This window comes from Miniopterus natalensis, chromosome 7 (assembly GCF_054644295.1).
Source record: "Miniopterus natalensis isolate mMinNat1 chromosome 7, mMinNat1.hap1, whole genome shotgun sequence".
Taxonomy (NCBI): Eukaryota; Metazoa; Chordata; class Mammalia; order Chiroptera; family Miniopteridae; genus Miniopterus; species Miniopterus natalensis.
In genome coordinates this window covers 60,696,597-60,723,458 of record NC_142087.1, presented here as the reverse complement: position 1 = coordinate 60,723,458, position 26,862 = coordinate 60,696,597, and the positions used below count along the sequence as shown (strand labels likewise).

The window sequence follows — 26,862 nt, the reverse complement described above, 5'->3', positions numbered from 1 at the left end:
CTGATAATAATTTATAAAAATGTACACATTTGAAACAACTTGAAAACAATATTAAAGTAGTAAATAATAGGTTACTTTAGGTAAATCAATCCTTTAAAAATATTCTATTATGCTTTTCAATTAAGCCATAATATTTTGAAAATGAGCCATCCAAAGAAACGTAATTTAAGAATAATATTTTAGAGTAATTTCTTTTCAGAAAATATATAATATTTACTTTCCTTTAATATTGATTACTTATCAGTCATTCTACAAAGTGCAGTAGTTTAGCAGGATTTCTGAGAGGGACCCACCTTACATTGAGGCATAAATCATAAACAGGTATTCTCAAAAGGTAAAATTTTATAATATAAAATATACCATAAACTATGAATGTGATATTGTAAAAATAGAAACAATCTCTTAAGGAAAGGAAAAACACCCTATAGGCTATGAGCACTCTGTATGTACCTGGAGAGCATCTGAACAAATAATTAAGTTTCTTGATTCCCCCTTTGAGTACCTAGTATATGGACTAGCTCAGAGGAGTAGCATCTCAATAAATGTTAACTGAATATATGGCACATGCTTAATAATAAATGCTTCTTGAATGAAGGAAAAAATAGGCCACTTCTGAGACAATTTTCCCCCCCAACTTCCATTCCTAAGTTGCGTAATTCACAAAAGGGCCGTTGGTTAAATTCCCAAAGGAAGGGAGATCATGTTTTGCTGATGGGAGCATAATTAATATCCACAAATAATAGTCAGTCTGTCTCCTGGGCTTTGGGCAATCAAGGTCCAGGATAAATTCTAACATACACATCACTTAAAAACAAGGCAGGTATAACATCATTCGTACCACTGTATTCTGCTGGAGCTTATTCTAAAAAACAAAATCAAGAATTCCTGTATCTGTGAAACAAACTGGTGATTACTAGAGAGGGGAGGGGTTGTGGGGCAGACGAAATAGATGAAGTGGATTAAGAGGTACAAACTTCCAGTTATAAAATAAAAGTCATGGCGATATACTAGACAGCACAGGGAATAGAGTCAATAATATTGTAATAACTATGTATGGTGATAAATGGTAACTAGACTTATTGCAGGGATCATTTCGTAATGTGTATAAATATCAAATCACCATACTGTACACCTGAAACTAATACGATATTGTATGTCAATTGTACATTAAAAAAAAAATCCTACCCGAACAAGTTTTTCTGAATCCCCTCTCCATTTGCTGACAATAGTAGATGCAGAAATGTTAAAGAAGGTTGTTTTGCATTCTGTGGCCACAGCTTTGGCCAGTAAAGTCTTTCCTGTACCTAGGGACACACATGGAGAAAGTGTGAGTGGCATTTGAGCTTCCTCTCTCTGTTTACAGACAGGAGTCAGCATCACAAGCAAACAAAGAAGGAGGTTCCTCAGCTCTCATTTGCCCCGTCCCGGTGTGAGGATGGGTCAACTCACCCTCTGCACGCACACTTAATACTAAGACCAAACCAGAAAGCTTTGCTTACCTGGAGGGCCATAGAGCAGTAGTCCTTTCCAGGGGGAGAGAATTCCTGTAAACAGTTGTGGGTACTGTGGAAACAAGGAAGAGTGATGAGATTTGGTATCAGCATGTCAGTCAGACCCTTTGCACAGGAGACCTAGTGCAAGTGGAGTGAGCACAGCCCAACTCTGAGAGTCAGGCCTTCCTTTTACTAAGGCTGGCTGCTTCCGTATATATCTTACATATCCCAACTTTGCTTTCACATAGGAACACATGGCTTGATTTATGTGGCTTTTTAAGAGAGCAACTTTTTTAAGGAAGAAAAAGGCATATGTAGGTAATTCTCTCCTCCATTACGATAGCTATTTCTTACGTGCATAGCATCATCCCCCTCCCGAGTTCTATATACAGAGCATTTTGCCATCTTTGTAGACCTAGCAGATATGAACTTCAAGAGAAACACTAGAACCAACAAATAAAGGTGTGTGTGAATAGAGCACACCCCTGGTGAAGCCTGATGTAGAAGTTGGGACATTCGGTGCTGACTGCATTGAGACACCGGCTCCAAACAAGACATGCATGGACTTCACGGAACTCCTGTTAGTTCAAATGCCAGCAATCTAGAGGGTGGGCAGGGTTAGCAGAGAACCACCAGAAGGAAAGATAATAGTAAAATTATAACTACCTATGAGTTTCTTGCTGATGCTAATGTCAAAATCTCTATGCCATCACGTGCAGAGCTTATAAAACCATGGAGATAATACCCAAAGAGCTTCAATGAGCTGTTCTGTCCTTTCCAGAAGCCTTGTACTATAGAGCCACTCAGAGGACATGGTGAGTAAACTTCCACTAATTCTGAACACCAGGATATTTCTTACCCACCTGTCTTAACGCAGGAAAAAAGAGGGGAAACACAATCCAAATTTATTGATTTTGTCTCATTAGAATAGAAGCATCTGAAAGTCATGGGCTGTATCAACTTGGTAAAAGTAAATAGGTTATTCAATAAATTTGTAATCCTGACTGCAGGAGATTACAGAAAATAGCCACAAATTATTTGCAGCTCCTTCCACCAAGAGGCAGAGTATATTTCCCCACCACTTGAATCTGGACTTGGCCTGGTGATTTCGGTCAATGGGACGTTAGCAGATATAAGAAGAAACTTGAAAATATAAGACTAGCTAATATGAGAAATATAAGAGACATGGGAAATGCTCATGGATTGGGACCTGCCCTTTCTTGCTTCTGTCTGGGTATTCTCTGCCACCGTGTGAATGAGACCAGGCTTGCCTGCTGGAGGATGAGAGGCACGTGAGAGAGGCCTCAACTGTCCTGTCCGTCCCAGCTTCCCCAGCCTCTCCACCTTCCCCAACCACCCTGGCTGATGCCCCAGACATGTGACTGGGGCTAACCATTATCACCTGAAAAAGAGATGAGCCAGCCCCACTAAGCCCTGCCCGAACTACCTACCCTCAGAACTGCCAACAAATAAATGATCGTTGTTTCAAAGGCACTACCTTTGGGGGAGGTCTGTTATACAGCAAAAGTTATGTAATGCAGTGACCGTCTCATCACGTTTGTTACCCAAACATGGAGAGTTTTGTTTTCTATTTTTCTTCCTGTTCAGTAAGCCGCTCTGCCCAAAGACTTGTCAGGAGCAAGCAATGAGTACGTGCCAGCTTTACTGGCCAGTGCCCTGGAAGGGGCTGTCTGGTCTTCATAGCCAGCCAGAAGCAAAGCCCCAGATGATGGGGGTTTGTGTGTGTGTTGGGGAGGTAGATCTATCAAAACAAAGTGACTGGCCCTCTCCTATGGGAAGTATTTCTACTATAGTATATTTATAAGGAGGGAGGCTAATTTGAACCAATCTACAGGAACTGACAAATCATATATATTACAGTCTTAGATCTAATATTACCACTTAGAGCAGACACCTGCCTTGAACCCTGATGTAACATTTCAAATGGCCTAGAATGGACTGGGCCTTGGTAGCCCAGTATTGGCAAAGTGTTATGACACAGGCAAAAAGCTAACTTGTGGACAGAAAATCATCCTGTGCTTCTCTCCCTGATGGGTGTATGACATACAGCTTGTCCAATGGATAATGAACAGAAATACCCCCCAAGAGGCTTCCCATCCTTACCTTTATAGGATACACAACAGCTTCTTTGACTAACTGCTTGGCTGCATCGAGTCCAATAATGTCATTCCACTTTATGTTTGGATTATGGAGATAAATGTCCTGCAATGCACATTTGATATTTTGTTAAAACTAATGTTTTCCTCCACAGCTGTAATAAACATGGGAGCCACAGAATACTTGACTTATAATAGGACATAAAGAGCTGGTGATAAGAAATTTTCATGTTAGGAATATATATATATGCACATTGTAATTTTGGGTTGGTTCACCAAGGGATGCCATAAGAATATTCAGTGATTTTCCCTGAAGAAGACATTGATTATATAATATGGTACTTTTCGGGGGGGGGGGGGCTCCTAATGATGGACTATACCCATCTTCAGTCAATAGCAAACCATGCTGATTTATGACCCTAATCAAAGAAGCTACAGAATATGCCTCCAAATTACATGAGGCTTTACTGCAAAACATAGTTCCTAGCCAGTGCCTGGCCGCCCTCTTGCTCCTTGATCTCACAAACACTTTCTTAATTTGTTGATTGAAAGAGATAATGCTCTTCTGAAACCAATTTCTCTTTTCCCCTAGTGATCACTCCCTACTTCCATCAAGAGCAATTGCTTCTACAAAATTCAAGGGCGACAACAACCAAGCAAAAGTGAGTTTTCCCCTTGCAGAGGAGAGCCCTGTAGCAGCCACCTAGGATAATCAATTAAGGTAGCTTTTACTGATAACTCATTTACAGTTTCCAAACTTCAATTTCACAAGACTCCTCAGAACTGTCACTCAGGGGCCTTTCTTAGTAGGAGCTGTTTCAGGCAAACTAAATAGCTAGAGTGTTAAATTAAAAAAAATAAAGCCTCTTTTCCAAAGTCATTCTGATGACTGCACAACAATCTGGAAACTATTTTTATAGTTATTTAATTTTTAAATAAGTAATACATGCATGAGTTCAAAAATATAAAAGTATATTTTTAAAATGCTGGTGAGATGTTATGCTCCCACTCCTGTCCTCCATCTTCCTAGTTCCCTTCACCCACAGGTGACGATTTTGATTGGAGATACTACTCATACAAGTGACTTTAGTCATGCAGAATATGCATGATCCATTCCTGGATGGGAACTCAATCTTCCAAGATCTTGGGAGAACCTACCCTGTGTCTTAAAAGCCTGGACTTGCATGCCCACCAGCCACTCAGAGATAATAGCATTACTTCTTGCCCTCTCCTAAAGTTGACATTGAGTCCCACATGGTTGTGTTTGATTTCCCAAGAGGAAGTTTTTCCTTATAGCAATCAAATGTTATCCGTCAGAACTCAGCACGGCTGCCTCATGAAGTGGTGACCTCCCCTTCACTGTAAGCATTCAAGCAGAAGCTAGATGACTGCCTCCCAGGGTACTGTAGAAAGGATTCCAGATGGAATCATTTCAGGCCACTTCCACTGTACAACTCTATCACTAGTCATGTTATCCTTTTGCAAAAACAGTAACGAGACTATTGATTTCTGTGGCCATAAAAAATATTTTTCTCTGCTCTCCTATGCATCCCAGTTACCACAGCCTGGTTCAATCCCTCATCCTCTCTCACTGGTAATAACTTCAGAGCTGGTCTCCTTATCTCCATGTCTTTGATATCCATCCACCACACTGTCATTAGAGCAAGCTATCTAAAAGCACATTTGAACACCCCATTCTCAATGGACACCTTTGAAAGATTCCCCACCTCCTACAGGCAGGTCCCCCGCCCTGGGCCCTGTTCACTGAGCCCTGACTCAGGAACCCTGGCCTCTCTCTCCAGCCCCGTTTCCCAGCGCTCCTTAGGTCTTAGTTGGCTCACTAGAAATGACACAATCACACAATTTCACAGGTATGTACCTTTGCCCAGGACGCCCCTCCCCATCTGTTTTATACCCTTTCTCATGTGGCTCTTTCCTGGATATCTTCTTCCCTAACACCTCCCCTCCCTTTGGCACAAAACACTCCCCCTTTCCACTCCCGAAGTCCACCTTGCCCGCGGGGTGAGAAACTCTGCACTCAAGGACTGTGCCAACTGGTTCACCTTTGCGTTTCCAGCCCCATCACACACCTGACACATAGTAGACACGCAGTGAACAACTGCTGGACTGAAAGAGCGACCTGGGAATCCCAAATTACTCAGAGTCACTGTGTAGTTTTTTGCATCCTTTTAAACATCTGTCTGAGCCCGCCTAGATTTCAATCTTTCATGAAATCTGAGATCACTGGAAATGAGAAAGTCTCCTGTATCTCAGAAATCTCTTCCATTCCCAAGGAATTTGCCCAAAGTCACACAGCTAAAAAGAAGAGGGCCTAGGCATGAAATCCAGGTCAACCAATTCCAGAGCCTGTGTCGTTAACCAGGAGACTTCCTGGCCCTTAGATTCTGGGGAGCAGGCAGCCTTGAAGCATCAGTAGTCTGGGTGTAAGCTCTTTGCTACTCAAGTTGTTCTTCATGGAACCTTCCACTTATGAAATCATCAGACTCCTGGTCTCTCTATTTCTAGGCTTTGACTGTTTAAACAAGACACAGACATGCTTTTTCCTCGTCTAAGAGGTTTTCTTTCTTTAACTCTTGGCTCAGCCTAAAACCTTTCACCTGTCCCTTACTTTCTAAGTCTTTTTTCTCTTTTGGTTTTCTTGGCCTCTATAGTAAGATGGTGGGCTTTTTATATTGTAATTTTATGATTCTATAATTTATTTATCATGCATTATTGTGCCTCTAAACAATATGAGTGCCTTTGCAAGTGGGGGCACTTTATAAATAAATGATCATATTTATTGTTATTAATAAAAGAAGCAGCCCGCAATGCTCCAGGAGCCCAGTCCGCCTCCGTAAATTTGTGAATTGAATATCAGATCTTACCCGGCTCACCACGGCTGCCAGTTCTCGCATCTCACTGTTCATGCCAATAAATGCACTCAGAGGTTTCAGCAGCCGTTCCTGACCATGAGAACAGAAAGCTCACATTATAATATTGCTTCAGGATTTAGGAAGAAAAATAGGGCATGGATCACAGTGACACCAATGGTGGCAGGTTGCTATGACCTTCTACCCAATCTCAAGGTTTCTTTGGACTCAAAATTATACTTCTAAAGTTCTTCTGGATTTTGGCAGCTTACAAGATGAATGTCACATTTTAGCCACTTACTGAGGGGTCTGGGTTGCAATCGAAGCTGTTCGAGCCAAGCTCGTTGGTTGCTCCTTTGATAGCGTCTGTGAGCAGCCCTCGGAAGTCAATGATTTGGCCCTGAAAGGGAGTATGTAATGGTTATTTACACCATTAAAACTTGAGGGAAGACTATCCTTAATAGCTCGGCTTCATTAAACCAAGACACATTTATGTTCCTTGGTGTGTAGGGCAAACTAAAGTGAAGCTTTAAAAAGAACCTGTACTAATAATGAAAGAGGTAATTTCCTGGAGTTGGGGCACTCTAGGAAAAAAAACACACAAGTTGTAAATAAATTCTTCAGACTGAAGTTGGTTTGAATTGAAAGTCACAAGCATTTTTCAGTTCCTGACACACACCATCTGCTTCCTTACATGTCTATCTCCCCACACTGTCCCCTCCTTTTGAAACATTCCACACACAGGAAGGACTCATTGGCACAGGAGTAATGATAGTTCCTGTTTACTATGGGCTTTCACCACTCAGTAGATACCTGGCATGAAACAGGTGTGCAAGGTACCTTGTGAGGATTATTTCCAACTTTTCTCAATTAAAAAAATTTTTTTCAGTTAGTTTACATTCAATATTATCTTGTATTAATTTCAGGTGTACATCATAGTGGTTAGGTGATCATATACTTTACAAAGTGTTCCCCCCAATATTCCAGTACCCACCTGGCATCAAACATAGTTATTACATTATTGGCTAGATTTCCTATTCTGTACTTTACATCTCCATGACTGTTTTGTAACTACTAATCTGTACTTTTGATTATTTCCAATTATAACACTTCTGCTAGTCAGTCATGGTGCCCTAGGTTCATAGATGTGGAAATAAGGCCAGGGAAATTATGTGATCTGCCCAAGGCCACACAGCTAACAAGTGACTTCAGGCCAAGATTCAAACCCAGATACCTGTCTCTCATACTCCTTCCAATAACACTTTGTCTACTCTCTAGGAAGAAGAAAAAAGTAAAGATGTGTGTAAAAACAAGTAACAATAACTGTAGCTGGCATTTATTGAGTGTTTATTGTGTGCTGGGCACTGCAGTAAGGCCCTCCATTCATCATGACATTTAAAGTGGCCCTATGATTACTGTATGAGAGAAATGAGGCTTGGAGGGATTAAACAACTTGCCCAAGTTCACACAGTTGGGAAGGTCTGAGTGGGGGTTTGAACCTAGGCAAGCTGACTCTAAAGTCATAGCTTTTTTTTTTTTTAATCTTCACCGGAGGATATTTTTTCCATTGCTTTTTGGAGCAATTGGTAGGGAGAGAGAGAGAGAAAGAGAAACATTGATGTGAGAGAGACACATCGATTGGTTGCCTCCCACACATGCCTCAGCTGGGGCTGGGGACTGAGCCTGCAACTGAGAGGTACATGCCCTTGATCGAAATGGAACCTGAGACTCTTCAGTCTGCGGGCCGATGCTCTAACCACTGAGAAAAACCGGCTAGGGCAAAGCCATTACCTCTAAGAGCAACATTCCTATTAAATTTGCAAGGGGGACTTGGGAATCCTGAAGCTAAGGGCCTTAACATGGCAATGAGAGACACATTGTAGAGATCAGCTCCCTGGCCATACAACCTCATTCAGCTTGTGACCATTTGAAATGCTAGGGAGAAAATCATGTATATTTTACCCTGAGGACATTTCTGCTGGAAGAGGATTTATAGCCAGACTCTTTCAAAGGTTAAGTGCTGGGTTAAATAGTCCCTTCTTTATAACCTGATCAGAAACATCCATTCATATGAACTTGAGAGGATCAAGAGAGAAACTAATGCCACAAAACTGCTAGGCACAAAAGTGATTGAAAACACAATGAAAGTAGTGAAGGTGAGCAAGGAAATATTTCTCCATGGGAGGCACTGGCTCGAATGGTGTCATGTCCCTCAATCACTCATACATTTGAGGCACTTAAAAGGAGCCAGTTCAGACCAATGAGACAGCACCCTTGATTGCCAAGGATATGCCCCCAGCTTCCCCTCCAAACACACAAACCAGAGTTGAGTTTGGCTGAGAAGAGCTGGCTGGAAGAACTCGATCAAAGAAAGATGACTCTTAAAGAAATACAACCCTGGAAATTATAATCAAGAGGTATGCTGGTGGTTATGCTGCTTTTCATTTCCAAGTGACATGTTTTCCCTGCCTTTTGCCTATATCCACCCAACCTGGGTCTTTTCTGTTTGAGAAACTATTATTTACAAATCAGGACATGAGGTTCATCATGAAAGAGGTAGAATATCTATCAAGGACACAATCAACTCTCTGTCAGCAGAAGCTTCATGGTTCACAGGAAATTACTTTCTAGCTGAAGCCATACCTCCAAGGAGAAAGGTGACACCACTAATCAACAACCACTGACAGAGCAGAAAAGAATGCATATGAGGCTACTTCTTAAATAGTGCAGCACAATCTTGCCAATGTTTGTCATTTTAATCATCGGATTTTACTGATAGGAACATTAGAAGCCGCCTCTTCCAAACCCCTCAACTTACAAATGAGGAAACTGAGCTCCTTAGAGATGGGGCAGTTCATTCAAGTTCGTTCTTCCAGAAGGGAGATTCCGACTGGAACCCCAAGGTTCTTTCTAATTCTTACCAGTGCTCTTCCCAGTTCACCTCACAGCCAACCTTTGATCATTACATATTAACTTTTCTGTTTGACAAAAGTAACATTTTTATTTTCATTTTTAAAAAGATAAAGGAATGTCCCCTTTCAGCGTCAGGTTCAGGAGTTCCACGTACTTTGTGTGGACGGGCATCTCCTCCATTGCCTCTGATTCCTGATATATTTAAGCCAAAGTCAGCGCCCTCCGCCCGAGTGTTGACAGCCTCCTGAAGGTAGGAAGACAGGTAGAAGTCAGCTCCCTGCTGGCGTTGTAACTGCCTATTCCAGCATCCCAGATCGAGCGCCGGAGATCAGTTCTGTGTATGGAGGGCCCCCTGTGTAATTCGGCCACTTCTCTGCAGCCCCAAGAGGAATCAACTCTCTGCCTGTGCCACATGGAAGGAGCTGGCCTTGGAAGCCACGGGCTCTGAGCAGCTTTTCCAACAGAAGAGGCAGTTTTGCCTCAATCCATCCCCACTTGCTGGCTTGTCTTTTCTCTGGTGACTTGAGATGTTTGTGGCCAGGGATGGCTGAGTTTGGAGAAGCAGCTCCTGTGGGATTTATCCGCTGCTCTTCCACTTGGGTTAGACTGCAATGGCCAGACAGTCCAGCCCCTTTGAGGGTGAGAGATTCCTTTTGACTAACTCATTTTCGTGATTATTTCTTTCTATCCCACCAGACATCTTTGACAGTAATTGTTTCACAATTTCCATTGGTTCTCTTTCCTTTGAAACCTGGTGTGTTTTGACCTAAACCAGGAGGTTCTAAGCATAGATCTCCTGAGTCAGGAGCTGTTGGTCTCACTTGCCTGCTGGACTCTCTCCTCTTATTGCCAATCTCTTCTCCCAGAAAGTCCAGTGGGGACGTCTGAGGTGGGGACCAACCGTGTGCACTTTGGAAAAACCCAACAGGAGCCTCTGAGACCCAGCCACACCCAAAACTACCCCTGGCCTCTATTTAGGAACCCAGAGATGTGCTACAGGCCAGGAAGGTCTGCCAACTACAGTTACCTCAAATGGGAGAAAAGAACTCTGCAGCAACCAGGCTCAGACTGGGCTCAGGGCTCCCCCCTCAAGGCCCATCACCCAGCACTCAGACCACAGGAAAGGCTGGGGGAGGAAGGAGCCCTCCCACTCAAATTAAGAAACACTAGGAAGACTAGGGATTTGCCTGTGTTTTAATCCAGTGAATTGGAAAAAAATCTATAATTTAATGAAATTATACAGCAATTTAATAAACATAGGTCCTCAAAAAATAAATAAATGTGACTGTTTTCTTGAGGCTATTTCTCAGTCACCTGCGATTTTACCAACACCAAGCAAAGCCATCCCCACCTGTTTAGGGTGTTCCTTATGGAGGTGTTTGGCTTCCCCTGGCTTCCCCGCCATGGTTTTGGACCGTGGCCTCAGCTGACTGACCTTGGGAAGATTTTGACAGCTGTCACTCATCACCCTAGGAGAGGAAACAAAGACCTTGAAGGAAATTATTTTAACCAGTTAGTCTGAGGTAACTAAACAACTTGTGGAGCACACTTAAAGAGAGTTCTTGAAAGAGAGGCAGGTGCACCACAATAGGGCCCTTCCATCTGCACCATCCCCCTATCCTGTCCATCCAAGCCTGACTCGCTAAGTCTACCCACTGGGTTCCTCTAAGACTGGGGTTGAGGGACCGCCTCCTCCTGGAGGCCCCCGACTCACTCTGTTCATTTCCCTTTCATGCCCCTGACTTCAGCCCTTCTGTAAATAACTTTATTTTTCCAAGAACACATTGCTCTACAAACATCCTTCCATTGTTTCTTTCCACCTTTTTAAAAGAGCAGCACTCAGACCAGGGGAAAAGTACAGGGGAGGAAGGAATCCTCCACTCAAGTTACCGAGCATTGGGAATCCTCGAGGTTTGCCCATGGTTTCAGTCCAGTGTGCTGGCCATACGCTGTCCACTTAAAATACCTCCCATCACGCTGTGTCCAATAAGGGGCTCGTGGGAGGAAAGCAACCTTACCTCACCTCTGTTGTACGGGTCATTCCTATTCAAAAAACAAATTTCCACCAGAATTGTATACCTCTGGCCAAATGAATTAATGGGACTGGAAGTCAGAACAGTGGGTAACTGAGGCAGAGATGGGGGTACTGACTGGGAAGGGAGCCTGCTGATGGGCTGCCAGCGGTGGTAGTTTATGGGTATATGTGCATTTGACTGTATCTACATTACACATCAATACAGAGGTAAAATACATTTGTTACCTAAATCCTCATAATTAGATGTAAAATTCAGCATTGGAATAGTTTGAGATGGAATCCAGAGAGGAGGGACTTGCTTGGGGGCAGAATGAAAATGCCACATCACCCAGTGTTTAGCCCTCCCATGGGAGATGCGTTTGCAGGGGGTATTTCTAGACTTTTTCTCCCCCTGTGCTAAGTGGTCTCAGAGAGCTGCCATTTGAACTCCATTTCTTTATGAGAAAGGAAAAGGTATTCACATCCAATATAAACACGGAGCTTTTTGGCACCAAGACCGCCTACACCAATACCGCCAGTGTCCACACATGGTGAGCCCAGTGTTGGGCCCACTGGGGTAAATGTTATGGGAGGTGAACAGCTGCCTGTTTCTCAGGACATCTGTTTTCATCTGTAAATCAGGAATAAGAATGTCTGTCCCTCGGGTCTTTCACTGGCACAACAATAAAATAGCTATGAAATAAATACCAGGCGTTTTATAAGTGAACAGCCCTTGTGAACAGCATTGATTTAAATGATGTAAGGTGAGAGATAGATGATAGATATAGATAGATAGATGATAGATAGATGATAGATAGATAGATAGATAGATAGATAGATAGATAGATAGATAGATAGATGATAGATAGATAGATGATAGATAGATAGATAGATAGATAGATAGATAGATAGATAGATAGATAGATAGATGATAGATAGATAGATGATCGATAGACAGGTGATAGAAGATAGATAGATGATAGATGATAAATAGATGATAGATAGATACATAGATACATAGATACATAGAGTTAAATTTGCCTCAATACCCTGTGGGGCTGTCAGGGAACTGGGAGCCTACTTTCCCACTGGAGGCAACTGATACACAGATTCACTTTAACATGACCAAAGACAAGTGCACTAATGTGCAAAGCAATGCAATTTACTTCCAATCAGCTCTAGCAATTGTAAAATTCTTTCTAATATGGAACCAAATTCACCCTGCTTAACCTTTATTCACCAGTCCTACGTGTGTCCTGTGGAATTTTGCAAAGAAGTCTAATCCATCTCTAGAAGTGAAAACAGCTACTGCATTGTTCTAGGGACCACCCCAAGTCTTCTGTTCTTCAAGCTAAACATCCCCATTTTCTCCACTCATTCCTAAGGTCGTCTGGCTCCCAGATTCTTACTCATCCTGGTAACCTTCCCTTAATCCACTGTCTTCTGACCAGAATAGAGCCACCTCCTACTTTCTGGAGTATTTCTGTTGATGAGACCCGAGACCACATTAGAACTCACACCACTCTGTTGACTCACACTGCATCTGCAGTTCACTTAGATTCCTAGGCCTCAGGTTTTGTAATGGGGGAGCTATTTGTTGTGAATCTTTGATTAGAGCTTAAACCATATTTCATTCAATTTCATCTTGTTATTTTGGGCCTATCTTCCAAGCTGTCAAGATCTTTTGGCATCCTAATTCTGTCATCCATCACATTAAAGGGCCTTTCCTCCTTGGGGTCAGCTGCAAATCTCTAAACTGGGAGCTTGCTCTCTGGTGTGAGATGCAGGAATTAGGAAAAGGCACTTTCATTTGTTACTAGTCAGTCTCATGACACAGCCTCTCATTTCAATAACCATCTTTGAGTATAAAATTGTAAGCAAACACCATTCATTATATTCCTTGTTATCCTTTCTGACTCCAGCCATTTGCTACCCAACCTTCGTGCAGGTACAAACATCTCAGAGAAGAGCTGAAGGAACCCCAAGCCATCAAGCTCTATCCCAGAAGAGAAGCAAAGCACTCCAACGATGTTCGCTCACAGAATGTTCTGCCACATAAGGAGTACTGAGCAGATTCCAAGCATGAATGTGTGGCTGAGAAATAATCAGAATCCAAATGTGTTCCCCAAAGCTGACCTCTTAAATGCTCTTTGCTGTGTCTATTCACAAGTAGTTATTTATTACCAGAGTCTGACTAGCTTTATGGAAGCTATAAATAAAAGAAAAACACTTTGGTCAAAACAATAAAACTGCTGCTAAAGAATAGTGTAAAGCAAAGGGATCTTCAGGCAGAGTATGACTGTGAATATTACCACGAAGCATACAGGGGCTCCGCTGCCATTTTATAAACAATGCCAAACAGCCCTGTGAGGTGTCTGACCCTCCCTCTCAGGCTGCAGACCAGGGACTGGAGGCACAAGAGCAGGGAACTTAGCGGGGCACATGGAACGGATACCTCCTAATGAGTGGCTTGTGATTATAATCTAAGCTTTCTTCAATTGCATTCTAAGATTTAAAGAAATTTTGCTCACTGACTGAATGGTTGTGAGGCCCCTACAACTCCACTTCAACTTTCCCCTGAGGTTTGGAGCCATAATATTATAGCAAAACCCTACAGGCCTTCATGCCCCAAAGCTATGCCATTCTTGGCAGCCGTGCCCTTGCACTCCTGGCCATTCCTGAACAGACTCTGACAATGGGTGTGGGTTGGGAGTGGAAAGAAGGGAATGCGGAGGACACTGAGGCAAGAGTGGTGGGACCTTGTGTCTACCCAGAATGGTCAAGAGACAGAGGGGCTCCATCAGATGCTGCAAGTTCCAAGTGAGATTTGGATTTGAGAAGCTATAGAAAGAAATATAAGATAAGAGTCAGAAGAGGAGACAAGAAAGGCCTGATTATCTTCAGGCAGGTCAGAACATGGGAGTGCACAAAGAAACTCAGGTATGATTTTAAAAGGGAAAATAATATTTCCTGGGTGCTCAGTATGTGCTGGGAACTTACTATGCTTCAGGAATATGCTCCTGGCTTATCAGAAGCAGAGCCAGAAATTGAACACAGGTCTTTTAATCTCTGAGGTCCATCCTTTTCATACCACAGAGCCTAGAATGACAGCATCAGTGGATGCCACTATTTGCAATAAAACCAGGAGAACTGACAGACATTGGCGCACATCCTGGACATCTGTAACATGAGGGGAACACGTGGCCGGGCCCACCTAAGTCACATGACCACAGCCTGGTACTGCTGGTAGACAGTCATGGAGCCACACTGGAGAATCTTCTGGAAAGGGTCCCACAAACTCCTAGAGTTGAGTTGATCAAGATGAATTCCCATTCACTTTACCTTCTGGTATTCCTTCCACTTCCTGGTGTTAAATTATTTTCTGCTGTCACAAAAAAGATATTGGGAGGGAAAGGAAAGAATTCAATTTTTAAGGGAAAGTGATTTTTCAGGTATGTTTGTCCTTTTACATTGTTTTTAAATTTGTGCTACAGCCTTTTGGAATTTAAAGACCCTAAGCTACTCTTATCTAGATAGAAGTGAAATTACCAGCCAAGAGAAAGAAGCCCAGGTTTCCCAAATGTTTCCACGTAGAGAAAGACCCCAAAGTCCTCAGATATTAAACCTGTTGGAGACCATGGACCTAGTGACAACTCCAACATGGACTAGCTTTACAGTTAACATTTCATTAGGTTTTCATGAGCTTGACAACATTTTGCTATGGTCTGTGGGACACTAGGACGATTCCATGAGTCTGGCAGGGAACACCTGTCAGTCGTACTCTGCCAGTTTACACAGAAAGACATAGTGTCCATATCCCAGCAGAATGTGTTTCCAAGCTAGATCAGAATTAGCAATTTAGAAATCAGATCATGTCAACAACCATTCTGGTGACCGGTTAAGAGTTAGTGCTTTCTCTGTCAAGACCCAGATCCACCAGCCAAGGACCCTGAGCTCTCACCCCTGCATTGGAAGGGAGCTCAGATAAAACACCTCTCTCTCAGACCCCTTCCAGCCCTTGCTATTTTTAATTGACACTCCTCTTTATTTCCTGGTCCCCACATGAAATGTTAAAGTCTGTGGCTTAACAAGTGCCTTATAAACAGGACAATGATCTCCCTTGGTTTCTAATTACTTCCCCCACTTACAGACTTCTAAGTCAATGTTACTACAAAACATAGGGCCCTCACTTTAGATCTTTCCTCCAGCCAGCCTCCTTGACTGCTAACCTATACTGGGTCTTTGCAAAATATTGATCACTATCTGGATTGATGGCTTTCAAAAGCATTTCATTATCTATACATGAGCTATTAGCTTCACCAGTACTCATTTTCATGATATTTTCAAGATAGATAATAGGTCTTCCTAACAAGAAAAGAGTCTTCTGTCATTTACCCTCTTCTAACAGCTCTTTCCATCACTAAAGAAAGTAATGTTGGTCTTCTAAAGAGAACCTGTAAAGTATATGATTGTCTAACCACTATGCTGTACACCTGAAACCAATACAAAACAATACTGAATGCAAACTGGAATTGAAAAAAATTATCTGGGATACATTGAGGTTTTGTTTTCATGTTCCTATGACACATATTCTTCAAACAAATGCCAACATAACCAAAGGAATGTCCATTGCCTGCACTGGATCTAAGGGAAGCTACAGGATCTGTCTGATCTAGTCTTTGAGAATAGCCTGAGGGGCACCATCTATCTGGGAATAAAAGGTGGAAGAAATGCTAATCTTAAAGATGAGATGAAGTTTTATTTCTAGAAAATAGCCACGTACCTCTGTCTGATGCCTTCTTGACAATTTTGGGGTATTTCTGAAATTTTACAAAATAATAGCTCTCATAGTCCATCAAAATAGTTTCAAGATCAACGTTGTCGCAAACTTCAAAGCGTCGTAACCCCAGTTTAGTTTCTTGCTCCAAAGCATTAGCTGTATCGATGTATCTGGCCATTTTACAGAAGCAAAAACAAACAAAACAAAACAAAACAAAACATACAAAAAATTAACTCTGGATAGAAAGAATAAAAGCAAACAGGCATTAAAAGTCCAGAGTCATCACTGTTTAAAATGTTTTTGGAAGTGCTTAGTCAAATAAGTCAGTCAACTGAGAAAATATCTTGTCATTTACCTTTACTCATTTGTAGCCAAAAGTGGGTATTTACCTCTTTATTCATTTTAAGTAATATTTGGCCATCGATAAAACCCAAATTCAGCCCCAACAGGCAAAATTTGCCATCATTGAGACAATTCAAAGGAATATGTCATGAGCTCTGAAGGGAATTCCAAGGACACATTGAGCAACATCATTGAGGAAATTTAGTATAAGAAGATGTCATCCAGTTGGATGCATTATTTCTGGTAATTTTTTCATCAGCCACACATTACTACTTCTGGGTGTAAATAGCATCTTTACCAGGGGTTCTTCACTGGCATTTTTAACCTGTCCAGTTGTAAAGCTGTCTGACTCAAGCGGTATTAGCAATAAAAACAAATGCCTTGTCTCACAATCCTCTGAAAGTGGAAAGACTCTCCAAGCCTTCATCTTAGTTCTTAACTTCTTTTTAAAAGCAAGGACTCTTTCCTGGAAAGTGTGCACAGATGTAAATATGCACAGATTAGCATACAATTTTAGGGGTTTATCAAGGGCTTCATTAATAATTCCTGCTACAGGTTAGAGTTTTTTCTGTTTGACTTGAATCTGGAAGGTAGAAAGAGAAAACTTTATTATTATTATTATTATTGTTGTTGTTGTTGTTATTATGGTATCTTCCCTGCCCCAGATTCAGGCCAGCTTGAAGGCTGAACTTTCTTAAACGAGGTTGCCATGAGTACTTCCAATGGCCTTGCTACTTTTAAAGAACTTGCAAAGGTCAACTGGCTGTAATCAGTCAGCTTCCATACTTACTGATTGCTCACCAGGCTTCTACACTATGTCTTAATCCCCATTTTACAGAGAGAAGAGCTAAATCCATTTTTCATTAATAACTTTGGTTTGGTATGAAGTAATATATGCTAATTTAAGAAAAAAACTGAAAAATACAGATAAGTCAATAGAAAATTTCACCACTCAGAAATTATGACTGTTAACATTTCTCTCTTTCCAAACATTTTTAATGACTTAACACACATATACTGACATATATGTACTTGTAAAGCAAGAAAAAAAAGGAAGGTGGAAACATACTATACATAGCTTGTTGTCTTTACTGACATCACATTATATCCTAAACTCTTCCCAGGATCATAGAGTTATGACTTAAAAAAAATTATAATAGATGATGGCAGGTCCTGTGTTTCCTAAACAAATTGGTCAGAGGAACAAAACTGCTTCTGCGTGTTCCTGTTACACTATTTGATCTTGAATGAGGTCTGAACTTGATAGGGTTGGCAGGTGCCACTAGAAATTTTTAATCGACAGAGTGACATGACAGGACAGGACTTCAGGAAGAGCCGTGAGCAGTAATGAGCAAGTCATAACAGGAGAGACGGGAGGCTGTTAACAGGCACTCAGTCCTGAAGAGATGCATGTGTAGTGCTACAAGGATCTGTATCCTTCACTGACTGATCTCACTGATTCTCCCTCACGCATTTGAACTCTGGTCTGTTTCCCTAATCGTTCCAGTTATGCCATGCCCCTTCTTCCTCTGTGCCCTGCCTAGAATGTCCTAGTCCATCACATCTGTCTATTGCTATTCTACACATCTTCCATTGTATGTCAACTGTAACTGAAGAATAAAAATTATTTTTAAAAAAGACCATTTCACATCAACTTCTTTACAAAGCTCTCTCTGTTTACTTTACTCCACAGTAATCTACCCTTTTTACTGAGTTCTTAGTATTTTGTTAAAGGCAGATTTGCTTTTCTGACACTGATATGTCCTTTAAAATACCTGTACTGTAGTTCAGCTTTCATCTTGATAGTCACTCATTCCCTTTCCGAGTAGAATTCTCATTGATTTGAGATGCAAGGGGCCATCTCACGGCAGAAAGAGGAAATGCATGCTGTTAATACACAGTGAACCCTTCAGGCCATAACAGATAAGCGGCCAAATTTCCTCCCCTTGCCAGTTACAGGATGGGCATTACAGAAAAGAGCTGAGCATAGGTCATTCAGGCAAGTGCAATATTTTTATTTTGAAGGAAGAAAAACTGAGGGTTAAGAGCATTGTCTCTGTGTACACAGCCAGCAGTGGGGCCCCGGGAAGCTCACTGTAAAGGCCTGCACTCTCTTCAAACCTGAAAGGGAGAAGGTGTGTATCACATGAACTGGGGAGCTTTGTTAATGAAGTTTTCATGGGCATAATTTGGAAAATATCTAGGTAAATGAGGCAAAAACATCTAGGTTGCTGGGGGTGGGGCAGGGACCGGTAGAACACAGGGGTTTTAGGGCAGGGAAGCTGTTCTCTATGATCCTACAGTGGTAGACACTTGACAGTATGCACTTGTCCAAACTCACAAAACCGTACACCAGCGTGAACCCTGATGTAAACTGTGGACTTAAGCTAATAATAATATACCAAGTACAGTACTGGTTCATCACCTGTAACAAACACACCACACAAATGCAAGATATTAATAATAGGGGAGACTGGGCAGGGCAGGGGGTTGCCAGCATATGGGAACTCTCTGTACTTTCTGCTCAATTTTTCTGCAAATATTAAACCACTCTTAAAAAATAAAGTCTATTACTTGCTTTTAAAAGGGTATATCTGGAAAAGCAAAGGTCAGAAAAAGAGAGGAATCATGCCTGTAAAATTTGTCATGTAACATACCCTTCTTGTGTTAAGTAATGCAAAATCAAAATAAGGAGATTTTTCCGCCGTGCTTCTGTCCTCACCTTGCACTGTGAAGAAAACGGACAATTCAGACAGGATGACAATGAGATACAACACCCCTGTTATAGCAAGGCTCCCTGGAGCTACCCTCTCGAAACCGGGAAGCTTAAATGCTGGAGGGCGGTTTGACGTTTCTAGGGATATACAAAGCCTTTTCCATTGTTTCTTTCTTCCTAGAGCTGACTTCTTAATTGTAAACTGAAGGTGCCATGATTTAAATTAGGATTGCTCTTTACTAGTTAACTTCTTACTGCCAGGATAATTGTTGTTTTATTGCTTATAACTGCAGAGAAACAAATATACACAGTCCTATTTGGACCAGGTTAAGGGAAGTGATAATAAAGATGAACTCAGGAGCCAGGAATCAGCTCTGACATCACAGGCGCTTACTGCTGTTACATCTTAAATTCACTCCGGGCCCCACCAAGCCCCTGCACAAGCGTGGAGGTGAGCTCCAAAAACCACTCTGGTGATTGCCCAGCCAAGCACTTAGAATGGAGTAGCAGAGGCCAGGAAAGGGAAGATTCTGCCTAATAATACCCTTATTCAAACTGGGTGAATTTCACGTTTACTCACAGTGTTAGTGTGTTGCATTTAGTTACCTAGTATCTCAAATTTCCCTGAAATGTATTCATAAAATGCTCCCAATAACATTTCCCTTACTTGACAATAACTTACCTAACATCTTTTTCTAAGGAGAACACAGGTAACAACTGGATAAAAGCAAAAAAGGTCCCCGAGTAGCCCAAATTATGTCATAAAATCTAGGTACAAACACATACTCATGACACATATAAAAACTTTTCAGGCATTTATCCGAAGCTTTCTAAAAATCAAATAATACTATCATTTTTTTTCTTTTTATGTTGCTTTTCATTTGAATAATAGTAAAAGATTTGTAACAAAATTTACCATTTTAAGCATTTTTGAGTGTACAGTTTAGATAAGGCATTAAGTACATTCAAATTGTGCAACCATCCCTATCACCCATCTTCAGAACTTTTTTATCTCCCCCAACTGAAACTGTGTTCTTTAAGCAGTAACTCTCAACCCCATTCCCTTAGCCCCTGGCGACAGCCATTCTACTCTGTCTTTATGAATTAGCCTGTTCTAGGTACCTCATGTAAGCGGACTCATATAGTATTTGCCATTGTGTGTTCAACTTATTTCAATCAGTATAATATCATCAAAGTTCATCTATGTTGTAGTATGTGTCCCAATTCTCTTCCTTTTTAAAGCTGAATAATATCATACTGTACATTTTTAAAGAGAAATGATAGTCACCCTGGCCAGGTGGCTCAGCTGATTGGAGAGTCGTCCCTCTTACCAAAAGGTGGTGGGTTTGATTCCCCGTCAGGGCACATACCCAGGTTGCAGGTTCCATCCCTCATTGGGGAGTGTTCAGGAGGCAACTGATGGGTGCTTCTCTCTCTCTCTACCTCTCTCTCTCTCTCCCCCCTTCCTCTGTCAAAAATAAGTAAACAAATATATAAAATAAATTTAAAAGGTATTTTAAAACATGACTTCTTTTGAATAACTACAGAGAATGAACCAGAATTTAATCAACCCTCTGCTATTGGATAGTCCTATCATTTGCTGTTATTTGTAGTTACCCCATTTAAAGAACACACTTTATTAGGAGAGTTGACAATTTCTAAAATCCAAATTTATCCTCAAGGACATATCAGATAACATTAGAAGAGCTTTAAATGTGTATAACAGTATCCCTGACCAGGTAGCTCAGTTGGTTAAAGCACCGTCCCAATACACCAAGGTTGTAGATTTGATCCCTGGCCAAGGCACAGGTAAGAGTCAACCAATGAAAGCATAATTAAGAGGAACAACAAGTTGGTGTCTCTCTCTCTCTCTCCCTCTCTCAAGTCAATTTTTTAAAAAAGTGTATAACAGTCTATTCTAAAAGAATGACACTGGATACATTTCTATCTCTGTCCTTGAAGAGACCCCATTAGTCAAGGAGGGTTAACAAACCATAAAGGAAATTACCAAGAAAATATAAAGAATCATAAAGCAATTACAGCAATCTTCTCTGCTATTTTTATGTATTATAATATATATAATTCATACAGAAGAATGTAGGAAATATCATTTATTTTTAATAATAATAATAATAAATACCACCCTGGTTAAGCCCCAGAGCACCTTTAGTATCTTAGAAACTCCCTCTTATATTCCTTACAGATGTTTCCCCCTCCCTCCCCTCAGAGGTAACTAGCATCCTGATTTTTATGTTAATTATTCCCTTTTTCTTTACGGTTTTACCAACTATGTATGTATCTTTTAAAAATATATATTTTTATTGATTTCAGAGAGAGGAGGGGAGAGGGAAAGAGAGATAGAAACATCAATGATGAGAGAGAGTCATTGATCGGCTGCCTCCTACACACCCCCTGCTGGGCATCGAGCTGGAAACCCGGGCATGTGCCCTGACTGGGAATCGAATCACAATCTCCTGGATCCTAGGTGGATGCTCAACTACTGAGCCACGCCTGGCTGGACCGGTCTGATATTTCTTGATAGGTTTACTAGATAATTGTTTCTTTGTTTTCAAACTACAGATGATGAAATCAAGTTAATGGGTTACAAGCAGCATAGTTTACAATGCACTAGCTTATCACAGAATGAGTAGCAAGTAAGAAGGCTTACTATTGCTTCAAGAAACGTTTGTTTTGTTTGCCTGTATGTATGTCTGTGTTCTGGGTCTCAACCTCAAATGTCTTCCTTTGTTGATCACAATAAAAAACTTTGAAAGTCACTGTAAAAACGACATTATCCTGATATTAAGATGCCCAACACTGGAAGTTTTCATTAGTCTTTCTGAAGATATTGGTGTTGATGCAGCAAGGCTTGGTGAAGGCCTTCCTAGTTTACCAAAATTGGCATTGGTAGTCAGTTTCATCTCCCCCCCCCCCCAATTTTATTTGCCTCGCCTATAGTGCCATCTAGTGTATTAGGAGAGGAAGCACTTCATGAAATTGAGGTAGTTCCACATTATTAGTTCCATAATAAAGATGACAAACATCACAAAATTCAGTCCAAAACAAGTCTGCAAAATAAAAATATAACCTCACATTAACAAGCAGTAATAAGATTGATGGGAATATGTTTTTAAATGTACAAATTCTCAAACTCATGCTTGGGGTTTTGATTCAGAATTTTAGGAGTCTAGAAGGTACCTGGAGATCATTGAGCCTCAGGAACCCGAGATATAGAAAAGTTAAGAGATTTGCTCAAAAGCCTGCAAATAGTTGGGAGCAGAACCAGAGTCTTCCAGTTCCTGGGCCAATGCTCTTCCCTCCATTTCCTCCCCGGCACTAACCCTTCCTCATCAGTCTCCACTCCCACCCCTGAACATTCACTCCAGACCAGAGAGAAGCGTCTGTTTTAATTTGCCAAAAGAAAAGTGTACTAAATTTGCCAAAATCAAACAACTGTCGTTGCCAGTCTTTTTAAAAAATCTTATGATAGCAAAGTGAAGAGAAATAAAGGTTCTCTTAAAAAAAAAAAAAATCAGGCAGTATCGAATGAGCTAACCACTAAACAGTTTGGCAGCAAAAAAATCAGTGATAACATGTACAACACAAACGAAATTAACTGCAAAAAAGTATATTTGTTAAATAATTCTACTCTAAATAACCCTACTCTAAAGTTGCAAGACAAGAATTGACAAAACTATTTGCAATGTTTTCCCTTATTCCTAATCCTGTCCGCAATGGGCAAATTGTTCTCTTTCAAAGCTGGGTTACTTGCTAAAGAAGTCAAAGGTGTCTATGCAGGGAGATCCCAAGACCGTAGCAGGTTGAGTGGAAGCTACACTGACGCTCTCCCAGGACCACAATGGAATTACAATTGAAATATAGAAATTCCACCCTGAATAATCAACTGCAGCTGAAGATGAGCTGGAGAGCACCCTCATAACCAAGGAGGAAAGGTGGAGACCACACAGAGACTGGTAGGAAGTGTGGAGGCCCAAGAGGGCTGCTGGGCTCCCACAGGCAGCAGCTGAAGGTCCGGAGGGAGATCTCAGATGTGGGGGGTTCCCAACGAGGACTCTGGGGCCTAAACCCCAAACTGGGCCTCCCAGCCCAGAGCACCAGAACCGAGAAAGCTGCCCACATAACATCTGCTGTGAAAAGCAGCCGGGTTTCTGTCTGCCAGGGAGAGACGGTTGGAAATGCAGGCACCCTCTTAAAGGGCCAACACACAAAGTTTCGTGTGCAGCCGCTCACCTTGGGCTCCGGCACAGGGAGGGCAGAGTGGACAGGAGCTGTGTGAGGAGAATCCAGGGGTGCTGGCTTGTGGACTAGCACTCAGAGGGCAGCCATCTGGATTCCTGTGCTGAGTCATTCCCCCACACTGCAGAGGACATCTTTCTCAGGCAGACATTTACCTTCCAAGCAGCTTTTGCCTGGGGGAAAGCAATTCTCCACCCTGTTGGCAAATCTCTTGCCCCACCCTGTGGAGTCTCTACAGCCTGAGGCTCCTTAAGACACGATAACAATCAGCCTCTGGGTGCTTTGAGTCTTTGCCTTATTTGCTTCTGGACCCAGGGCTTGGAAAAGCAGACCTTGGTGCACATCTTGGTCCTGTTCAAACAGCCAGCACCAGCAGAGGAAACCAGAAGCAGTGGAGTGTGAAAAACTTCAGACAGGGTCCTCAAGGCCAGTCACAAACAGCCTCTGACATTGGCCTGCACCAGAGACCATCCAAAAGACTGGGAGTCCTAGCCGATCTACCTAAAACGTAGAAACAAATCCAAACAGGCAGCCAAAATTCGGAGATAAAAAAATCAAGCCCCAAATGAAAGAACAAAAGAATTCTCCAGAAGAAGAATGAAATGAAATGGAGATAAGCAATCTATCAGATATAGAGTTCAGAATACTGATCGTAAGGATGCTTGACAGCATGAGAAAAGAAATGGAAATTAAGAATGACACAGTAGATGGGGTGGAACGGGTCATTGGGGAGAAAAAGGGACATCTGTAATATTTAAAAAAAAAAAAAAGAATGACACAGTAGAAATAAAAAAAAAAAAAGGAAGGAATGAACAGCAGATATGGGGAAACTGAGATCAGATCAGTGAATTAGAAAACAGGGTAGGAAAAATCACTGAATCAGAGAACCAAAAAGAAAAAGCAATTAAAAAACAGGAGGACAGTTTAAGGGACCTGTGGGACAACATGAAACATAACAATATTTGCATCACAGAAGTGCCAGAAGATGTAGAAAGTAAGCAAGGGTTAGAGAAATTTCAATTAGTATGAAAGTTTTCAAAAGAAAAGTTTCTTTCTTCACTCTACCCACCATAGTTACTATCTCATGTAATAATTCTGAAAGGGGCTTATGACTGTATCAATATATATACAAGCTTTTTAAAATTTACAAAAAATGGAATCATTTTGTATATACTAGTAGGCATCTTGATCCCCCCACATTGATAAATATCTTTCTATATGAGCATATCCAGATTCACCTAATGGTAAAACATAAAGTGAAAAACCACAGAAATACACTTACACTCTCACTCATAGAAAAACGAAGGAATAAAAACCTAGATATATAGTTAGTTACCTCTGTGTAGAGGAATCTGATGGGGGCACAGCAACTTAAGTTTCAATCCATACACTTCTAAGTATTTAAATTTAATACTTTGGCAAGTAAAAAGATAACACTTTGGCTTGGGTTCAACTGGTCACAGTTCAGAAAATGTCTAGGTCAAGAAATTATATCATCACTTTGGCTGATAAGCCCCTCTGACTTCAGGGTTCCCTGCCCCAGCCTCAGTAGGTACAGAGTTGGGGTCAGGGAAATGTCCTGACACTGATGCTGGCCTCAGGTGTGCTCATTCACGAGGAGGGAAAGAGCCATAGGAAGTCACCCAAAGGCATCTCCTCCTTCATTCCACATTCACCACCTGTTAAATATTTAAGATGTGCTGTTACTTGAAACATAGAATGTGGTCTTATAAATTGGTTAACTAAAAGTGTAGTCTGCCAGGTCTATACCATCTTTCTACTCATGCCATTCAAATTAGCCTAGAAAATTATCTGCTGAATTAAAAATCTAAGAAGTTGGACACCAACAAATGGTCAATTTAAACTGTAAAGACGGTGTGCCCCTAAAATGGACACAATTAGATGCTCAATTAATTTCTGTCTACCACAGAAAGGAGGCCCAGAAGTAAACATTTACCGAGGTATCTCACTTGTCTCTGCGTGAATAATCTGTTTTCTTCTTCCTTCATTTCCTTTGTGGGCTATTGTACAACAAAAATGCCTCCGTTATCAGATTCAAAATTGAATCCTATGATACTGTAGCCTGAGGAAAAGGAAGCATTGAATATCATTCCTAGTTTTAGACCCAGAAGATATTTAGGAAATGTTACTGTATATACACCACAAGCAACATTAGTGCCTTTAATTTCTTTTTTTAATGGTGTAATGGAGATTAATTTGCATGAGCTCGTTTCAATTTCTGTAATAAGATCCCAATTTTGCATTAAGCTTTCCATCTCAAAAACAAACAGTTAAAAAGAACACATTTCTCCTTTCAAATGTTTTTATTATAGTTCTATTTTACAGTCCCTGCATCTAATATTCACTTAAGTGCTTGAATATATATACCCGTAGGTTCTAATTTGTTTGTTTCCTGATTACCTCCTGCTTCTACCAGGAAACTTCCTAAGTTTCAAGTGCTGCATAACTTGAAAAAGCATGAGAACTATCAACAGGAATGTCTACAGATCCAGGAAGGCATTTATTGTATTTAACACAAAGTCAGGGCTGGTCAACTATGCTCAGCAACAGCGTTTCATGAAGAGGGACATTTGTTGTTGATCCTGAGCATGAACTGGTTATAGAATTTGAAATTTCAGAAAAATATAAAATCCACTGAAACCCAGGGGACTTTCCATTCTATGCCATTGTTATTAAACACTGAACTAGATTGTGGAATTATAATATGTATGTTCTTTTCATAAAGCTCATGCTCACACATGCTACTTCCTACTTGCAACAGAGCTGCACATTACAGAGAGGAGACTGTCATCACAGGAAGGCAGTATCGCAGTCTCCTGGTGACCTCAGTATCACATCACCTGCGAGATAAGTTAAAGGGAATAACTTAAATCCATCAAGCCTTTAGAACCAACTTTCAGTTTACCCGGGATGGGCAGCAAATGAGACCTTCAGGAAGTAATGAGAAAAATTGAGAAAGGGAGAGGTTCTGCAGAACAATTTTCAGGATTTCTTGAAAAAGCCGGTGTGATTAAAAATTAAAATTAAAATTAAAATTAAAACGGAGCTTGTAGGGGGTGAAAAAAGCTGTGCTAATTCAAAGAAACTTAAGGGATACAAAAACAAGATACAATGCACGATCCTGAATTGGATGCTGGTTAGAGAACTAATTAGTTAAAGAATGGTATTTATGATATGATTTCATTCGAATAAAAAATACAGTGTGTGTGCATGTGTGTGTATACACGCACGGAAAAGGATCTGGAGGCATACATGGATATACATTAAGGTTCACCCCTGGTTAACACCTCAGTGTATCTGGGTTGTGGGAATGTGGTGTTTTTATTTTACTTAATGTGT

At 41.1% G+C, this 26,862-nt stretch overlaps 1 protein-coding gene across 1 annotated transcript in view; it reads right to left on the bottom strand.

Moving 5' to 3' along the window:
• KATNAL2 (katanin catalytic subunit A1 like 2) overlaps positions 1–26,862 on the bottom strand; it is a 59,650-nt gene that overhangs the window by 19,203 nt on the left and 13,585 nt on the right. Inside the window, exons 2-11 of the mRNA XM_087819079.1 lie at positions 19,187–19,257; positions 16,191–16,357; positions 14,750–14,789; positions 10,745–10,862; positions 9,548–9,637; positions 6,782–6,880; positions 6,496–6,573; positions 3,618–3,716; positions 1,500–1,563; positions 1,186–1,304 (exon numbers count right to left, since the gene is read on the bottom strand). Coding sequence (XP_087675205.1) covers positions 1,186–1,304; positions 1,500–1,563; positions 3,618–3,716; positions 6,496–6,573; positions 6,782–6,880; positions 9,548–9,637; positions 10,745–10,862; positions 14,750–14,789; positions 16,191–16,357; positions 19,187–19,257 — 945 coding nt within the window. The remainder of the gene's footprint in view (positions 1–1,185; positions 1,305–1,499; positions 1,564–3,617; positions 3,717–6,495; positions 6,574–6,781; positions 6,881–9,547; positions 9,638–10,744; positions 10,863–14,749; positions 14,790–16,190; positions 16,358–19,186; positions 19,258–26,862) is intronic.